The sequence below is a fragment of the Rhyacophila brunnea genome, unplaced genomic scaffold, assembly GCF_057557595.1.
Source record: "Rhyacophila brunnea isolate RB1 unplaced genomic scaffold, BYU_Rbru_1.0 scaffold_9, whole genome shotgun sequence".
NCBI lineage: Eukaryota > Metazoa > Arthropoda > Insecta > Trichoptera > Rhyacophilidae > Rhyacophila > Rhyacophila brunnea.
In genome coordinates, this window is record NW_028233361.1 from 10,223,804 (window position 1) to 10,231,505 (window position 7,702).

Consider the following 7,702-nt stretch of genomic DNA (forward strand, 5'->3'; position numbering starts at 1 on the left):
ATATATTGTTATTTTTTAATACAGAAATTAGGCGAATAGCAAGACAGCGGCAAATTTTGACATACAGAAATCATATTTAAGGATAGTTTTCGAGGAATGAAATTTTCTGTTCAGGTGTAAGTAGATAAAAATTCCTTTTACATAGAAAAAAACTAGCATTTGTACTCATACAAATAGGACTAAAGTTCAAGTGTATTTAATCATAATTTATAACAGCTTCAAGAGAAAATTACACGTAGAGTTAAATTATTTTGGAAAATAAATTAAGTGTAACATAATATTATTAAACTATTATAATAATAAATTGCGTCGGCTACATCTGTGAGCCAGGCGACATTATCTAGTGCTGCAAATTACAACGGATGTTTAAATTTTTCCGGGGAAAGTGCCTGCCTCGATTTGCTCAGTCCACTTCTCTGTCCAGTCATCGGGGCACATTGATTTGAAAGTGCGGTGGAAATACTGGCATGGCTCGTAACTCGTTCCCTTCACTTTCTGGCAACGGTGGAAGTCCAGAAAGCTTTGGTAGCAGTACCTGCAAATAATAACACATTGATGATAAAAACAAACATCTATGTGACAAAGATTATGACTTAGGCTCGGTTCAGACACGGCGGATTGGATTGTACTAGCTTTCGGATTCTGCGCAGGATCCATTTTTTGCAGTTGACTAGCGGATATAGAAACCAGTCCAAATTGACTCCACGCGGTTTACATCCGCCGTGTCTGAACCGAGTCTTAAGCCTCATGGAGCAAGTAGAAAAAAATGTAAAATAGTTCAGAGATGACTCGTTTAATATATCTCTTAAACCTCGTTTAAAACTTAAATATGCCACAATAGTGTACAGAGAACGAAACAGAGCACAATATGCTCATTCTTTCTGATGTGATTGATTATCAACGTTCACTTTTTAAGATGAGGCCATCTTTGGGTCGTTTCCAAGTTTATAGTTCAAACCAGCTGCCAACATAAATATCGTAAAATTAACAAAAAAAATTTACTGTTCAAATAAATGCTAAAGATAATTTCCGTGTATGGCATGAATATGTTGATATGTCTATAAAACATACATTCTCAGTTTTTGGATGTTTTAAAATTCCCAACAAACTAACATTTAAAAACATTCCTGTTTTACCACAGAAAGCCAAACGTACAAATAGCTGCCCTGAGAATTGATGTTTTTAGACTTATCAACATATTCACACCATACAGTCATACACGGATATTTTCTTTAGCCTTTATAAAACGTATGTAAATTACTATTTTATCTGCCATGTATATGAAGAGTACAGGCTATATAAATATACTTTTTTACGAGGTTAGTTGTCAGCCATTTGCACCGCTCCATTATGGGGTTAAAACTCACTAAAATAATTGGTAATTTAGGTTATATTATAATGGATGTCCTTTCATTTAAGGTTTGTTTCCATAAATCAACGAATCACTACAGCCGAAAAAAATCTTCAAAACAGCACATTATGTGAAATTTTGTTTACTTTAAATTAATAACTATATTCAGGATATTTTCATTAAACTGATCGACTGAAACGGCGCCCCTCGATCAATGGTCCACCCGATTCGACACTTCATTCTCTTTGCTAGATTCTACTGTCTGTTCAACCTTTGATGTAGGTAGAACAATTAATAACTATGACAATGTTTGTAATGACACCTGGAAATCCATATTCTGTAGAGATAAGTTAATCTACTGAGTCATCTGAAGGGATACACAAAGTATGTTAATCAGATTGAATGAAAATGCAGTTAAACCGATGTTTCAGGATATGATTCAAATACAGTCGAACTCGGTTATTACGATCACGGAACATTCGTTGACTTTAGTTAATGATTTTCTCCATATATTTATTCACTTTTATAACGAGCTACTTATCGGATATACTGAGCACAAATTTTCTTATAATTGTTAATGTGTCGATCGTTTAAAAACATTTTCGACCCTAAGCAATAAAATCCGACTGTAGACCGATGCCGCCGGGATCGGATTACGTTTGTCACGCTAGTTAAGTGTCTTAAGTACCTACTTCATTAATAATATAAATACCTAACAATATTGAAAAAGTATCCACACATATGGTTGAAATTTCATGTAAAAAATCCTAGCTGAAATCAGTGGGTACCTACCAGCGTTCTTTTGTAGTTATGAATGCCATGCTTTTTTCGGGGAAAAATTGTAATTGTGTGTATTTTTGTTTGAATTGCGACTTTTTGTGTTATGTGACCGCTCAATTAAAAATACCTATTCTCTGATATAACGAGTAACGCTTATAACGAGCAAATTCGGTCGGTTCAATTCCTCATAATAACCAAGTTCGACTATATAATAATTATCATCGTTCTAGTAATGGGTAAAATAAATGAAATGATATTATGAAAAACATAATGCCAACACTAACCGTGTTTGGTTCTGGTTTGGAAAGCGAGGATCAAAAGGCGCAGTCTTGAAGTCCTTGGCGGTATTCACGGCCACAGACATTTTGCTGTGAAAAAAAGAAAGAATTCTTAATGGAGTGACTGACACATTGATAAGACCACACAAATGAAATAATATGTTGTTAGTTACCATCTAATAGAGGTAGCCTTTGTCCCTACTCTATACGTATAATTAACTATATTGTACACCTTAATAATATATTATGCATTGTTCTTTAATAATTTTAACTGGGAATATGTAGTACGTATAGTTATTTCACGAGAGGTCTTGTTTTTCCTTCTTCTTCACACGACGTCTCTCTGTATTTCTTAACTTCTTGCAAGTACAGCGACCAAGCGTCTTTCGGTCCGTCGTCGACTCGATGTTCTTCAATAGTTTTAGCTTTTTTAACCATGCCAGTCTTTAGTACTCTGCCGCCTCGACGTTTACCGATAAACGGCAACGCTGCTTTTTTAGGTTCGAGCATTTCAGTAGGAGCAGTCGACGAAGTGCTTTCCTGAGACGTTTGGGTCTCTTGCATTTTTTTGAATATCTCCAGGAAACTGCCATCATTCTTAAATGGGGCGGGCACGGGAGTTTGCGCCTTGGTGTCCTGTGTTTTTTTATTATTGGAACCGGCGGTCGAGTTTGTTTCATCTCGCCGCGATCGCTGATCTTTCTTATTGCTGTCTCTTTCAGAGTCGTCTGTCGGATATCTCTTTCTTCCGCTCGCTCTGCTGTCTTTCAATCTCAGATTCGCTTCCGGAGAGGAACTTCTTCTATCGGATGTCTTTTTATCGCCGTCATCATTACTCCTAGTATTAGATTTCCCGCTCAGATCTTTGGAATCGTATCGTCTGCCGTGTCTCTCTCTCGAACGAGACCTGCTTTTGGGACGGTGTCGACCCGATATCTGCCTCGATTGATTTGCATTACGTTCCCGGGATTGTGAACGATTCGGGGATTTATTTCTCGAATTTATATTTTTTCTGTCGTTACTCTTTACAGAGGATGACTCTTCGGATCTAGTGAAATTCTTGTAATTGTCCATTTTGCTTGTTTGCGGTTTGCGAGGCGTTCTGTCAGACGAGCGACGACTTCTGCGCGGACCAGATTTACAGCTGGAAGAAGATGAAGATCTCCGGCGCTTGTCGCTACCCGACGAAGAAGATTTACCACTCGATGAGCTGTGTGATCTTTTGAAACGATTGAGTTTTTTCTCCCTCGATGTAGATCTGCTTCGCGAACGTCGTGACGTTCTGTGACCTTGAGTGTGGGTCGAGTCACCGTGCGTTCTTCTGAATTCTCTAGATCGAGATCTTCGGCGTACGTGGTTATCGTCTCTATTATATCTCCTCGGTTTATTGGAACCATATTTGTCATCTAGATTTTCTCTTCCTTGGTTTTGTCTGTTGAAACTGTTATGCTGTGGTGCTGATGAAAAGTCAGAACCCTGACGAGCCCGATTGAGATTGCAGTCAGTTTGAAACCGAGGAAGATAAGGTACGGCGGGTTGAATGTTAGAGAATGCGAGCGGAGGATGGGGGGCAGCGGGTCGAATGTTAGAGAATCCGGGGGGAATATGCGGCACTACAGGTCCAATGTTGGAGAAAGCGGGGGGTGGAATCGGGGCTCCGGGTAGAATGTTGGAGAATGCGAGGGGAGGGTGTGGTGCTGGGGGTCCGATGTTAGAGAGTGCGGGGTACGGCCGCGGAGGAGGGAAGGTCATAGGGGGAGGCCACCGGCCCGGAGGAGGCGGCACGGGCGACACTTTTTGTTCGCCGGCGGAGGGTGGAGGCGCGTAATCGATCTCTGCGCCAGGAGGTCCTCCGTCCCAGGCGCCGCCTTGAGCCGCCATTTCCAGGGCAGACGGTCGTCACTGCCCCACAAAAACCTGCTGATGTCGCAGAATGTAGGTACGGAGACACCTACAAGGAAGAGAACTTCTCGGTGTAACAATTGCTTTCAACATATAAGTTTCTCGTGATGGCGATATCCTCAAATGCTGTCATATAATGTAGCTCCGATTTAGCAGATAACATATCCGTAAATACACGATAATATGGCTCTTCAAAATATAAATTACGTAATAAAACTTCTGATAACGGACATGTACTAATATATAGATGTCCATAAAATAGGACAATTCATTGAAAAAAAAAATCTGGAGAGTAAAACACGATTGTTTTCAATGTTTAAATGCCAAACTTACCTTGATAGTAGCTCAAACTGCCCTAGGTAGATTGACTAAAAATATTGCAAATGGCAGGCGACGTGATCGATGGAAGTTTTTTTATGTGTATGTTTCCTAAACTTCTACTGGCTTCTACCAACAGTACCAACTGAATTGTCTATGGTAACTTTCTGTGGTTCTACCTTCTTTCCTGCGGGAAAGTAGGTATACACCTAGGTATAATATTAGGCACCAAGGCTAACGGCCTTTTTACTTGGGTTTGTATACTTATTAGCGAAGAGCTGGCCCTTCGTCGTGGGTTTGAAGTAAAAAACAAAGAAAATATGGGCTACGTAGGCAGGTATACAGTGGTTTCTCGTTCGATTCTGATAAGAGTCCTCTGCAAAATATATATTTTTTATATCTGTGCAGATGGATAGGGTACTATAACCTAGCCTCTCTTTTTTGTCTCCTACTGTGGGGGGGGGGGGGATATAGAATAAGAAGACTTGAGAGCAATATTGCTAGTGGTCCCGAAATTCGCTGGTTCGTAATTGTTTAGAATCTTTGATCGACTGGTTTGGGATGTTTGCTGTCATGGGCCTGTAGATTTTTTTAGAAAGTTCCAAGGCGTGATAATAAAATGGTATCTACGTACTAAGTCATCATGAAAGTGTGGTATTGTATTTATTGTATACAATACAACCATGGGACATAATTCTGTTATAGTTCTAGAGATTTGTTTTGTATAGTCTGTACCTTTTTTAATGTTTTTTAGGATTAGATAGCATACCCCCAGACGGGGGCAGCATATTATGTCATAATGGGATGAGTAGATAGTCGCAATATAGAGAAGTTTGCTTTTGAGGGCGAGCTTATTTTTCTATATAAATATCATAGGGCCAAGTCTGGCGTTAGTGACTTGAGCTTGGAGCTTTTTGATGTTAGCTAAATGTTAGATGTTCATCTAAAGTCAGACTTAAGAAGATATTTTTGACTGTATGAGTCCAAGGAAAATTAGTGCCGTGCATACTGGTGCTTTCGACTTTATGCTTGTATCGGTCGGATCTTTTTGTGAAAATTACTTAGGTACTGCAGAGTTTATGTCTGGATTTGTTTTTATCCGCCATTTATCACACCAAGTAGGTAGTGACATACCCATGGACTTCCCGTCTTAAATGGGAAGTCGGAAATAAGGCTTTGTAGGCCTAAAAGGCGACTCTTGACCTCCTAAGTCTATTAGCGGAGCGGAATACCTATGATCGTATCACTTGGTTATTTAGCGGGGTTTTGTTTTGTTTCCTGTTTCATGATGAGCCCATGTTTTGTGTTCTTGAGACTGGGAACATGAAACAGGAATGAAACGGGAAAGCAATAGTGTGATAGGTGAAGGAATGATATTAGTTTTTTTTTTATTTTGTGTCACTTAAATTGTATAAAAAATGTACCTATTTTTTTTTCGACCATGTCCGATCCTAATAGGATCATATGGGCCTCCACAGAGTAGAGGTTTGTATCAACAGATTTTGTTTTTTTTTTACGAGAAATGGATTTCAGCCACTTGCTCAACCTATTTGGTCCATACCCTGACTCACACACAGATTGAAAAACAATATGTGTATTTGCCAGACCCAGGATTCAAACCTGAGACCCACGGCGTGATAGTCCAACGCTTAATCTGTTAGGTATAAGTTTAAATGTTTAGTTATAATAAGTATGTGCAAGATGCATAATGGTCAACAGTTGAATACGTGTATTAAATAAGGCTCTAAGTACCAAAAAGTAGTATTGCCTGTAGTTACAAAATACCGAGTCATTGCAGTAAAATTTCATGAAGCAGACCTTTTGAAAAATGTAGTTTTACAGTGTGAAGCAATCACGGCAGCTTCTATAATTTTAGGTATTAAGAACTCGAAAGTGTCAACACACCATCGTCAGCTATTTTATATTGAATACCGTTGACCACTGCAGTGCTACTTACACCACTATAAATAAAACACGCCAACGGACTTACAACGTCGACAGGTTTAATTATTTTGCTGTATTTTTTTGACTTGCTTGAGGCACTTAGACTATAGTTGAAGTTATTTGCGTTGGTATGTAGAACATTTTTCTATAAAAATGTCAGTTTTTATGTTTTTGGTACTTAGCGCCTTAATTAATACACGTATTCAGTTGTGTCAACAATGTCAATAGCTCAATTTGCTTGAAAACGATACTCATTAGAACATGACAATCGCTGTAGCAATTGTTTCTGCATCTGCAAGTCAGATACGCACATTATTTGCTATCATTATTTCCACATGCTTCCCATCGAATTCACCTGAACTGTGAAACAAGTACAAGGATGACATGTCAGAAGACATCGAATTCGTGTCAGTTCAAGGAATCCCGATCTCGAGGTGAATGAGGAGATACATAACCAGGCTTTGCTTTTGATCGAGGACATGTCTTACCTCATGTGCGGCAGTTTGTTAGTCAAGTTAAGAATGCCAACGCCACTTCTTGGAATGAACGACGCTTTCAATCGAGAATTGGAACGTGAAAGTGAATATGATCGAGATGCATTGAACCAATCAGTTCGAACGAATGTACCACTGTTGAACCTTCAACAGAAGGAAGTGTACGATATGTTAATGAAGGCAATTGATGATGGAAATGGTGGCTTATTTTCCCTCGATGCACCCGGTGGAACTGGGAAGACATTCCTTATGTCATTGATTTTGGCCACTGTTCGTGCGAGATCGGAAATTGCTGTAGCAGTTGCTTCTTCTGGGATAGTGGCCACGTTGCTAGAAGGATGCCGAACGGCTCATTCAGCGTTGAAATTTCCGTTAAACCTTCAAACGACTGAAAAACTGACATGCAACATTGCGAAACACTCAGCAATGGCCAAAGTTTTGGTAGCAAGTAAAATCATCACCTGGGATGAATGCACAATGGCGCACAAACGCGCATTGGAAGCACTCAATCGAACTATGAAAGATCTGCGCAATGACTCAAGATGTATTGGAGGCGCAATGATTCTACTATCTGGCGATTTCCGCCAAACACTACCAGTCATTCCAAGATCGACCGCTGCCGATGAAATAAACGC

General features: G+C 39.5%; 2 protein-coding genes across 2 annotated transcripts; both read right to left on the reverse strand.

Annotated features, from left to right (window-relative positions):
* Position 1: 1 nt before the first annotated feature.
* On the reverse strand, positions 2 to 4,735 carry COX6B (Cytochrome c oxidase subunit 6B). The gene is made up of 3 exons (XM_085959959.1): positions 4,645 to 4,735; positions 2,416 to 2,499; positions 2 to 535 (listed from the first exon to the last, which is right to left on the reverse strand). The coding sequence occupies exons 2-3, from the start codon at positions 2,493 to 2,495 to the stop codon at positions 367 to 369; spliced, it is 249 nt and encodes an 82-aa protein (XP_085816085.1). The 5' UTR covers positions 2,496 to 2,499; positions 4,645 to 4,735; the 3' UTR covers positions 2 to 366.
* On the reverse strand, positions 2,572 to 4,495 carry LOC147063251 (uncharacterized). Its single transcript, XM_085959956.1, has one exon. It carries the CDS (start codon positions 4,288 to 4,290, stop codon positions 2,704 to 2,706), a length of 1,587 nt encoding a protein of 528 aa, XP_085816082.1. The 5' UTR covers positions 4,291 to 4,495; the 3' UTR covers positions 2,572 to 2,703.
* Positions 4,736 to 7,702: the final 2,967 nt, after the last annotated feature.

Excerpts from the sequence above, each read along its gene's own strand:
- LOC147063251 (XM_085959956.1), bottom strand. The coding sequence starts at position 4,290 with ATGGCGGCTCAAGGCGGCGCCTGGGACGGAGGACCTCCTGGCGCAGAG.
- COX6B (XM_085959959.1), bottom strand. The coding sequence starts at position 2,495 with ATGTCTGTGGCCGTGAATACCGCCAAGGACTTCAAGACTGCGCCTTTT. Across the intron at positions 536-2,415 it reads CCAAACCAGAACCAAACACG|GTACTGCTACCAAAGCTTTC; the intron begins GTTAGTGTTGGC and ends TATTATTTGCAG.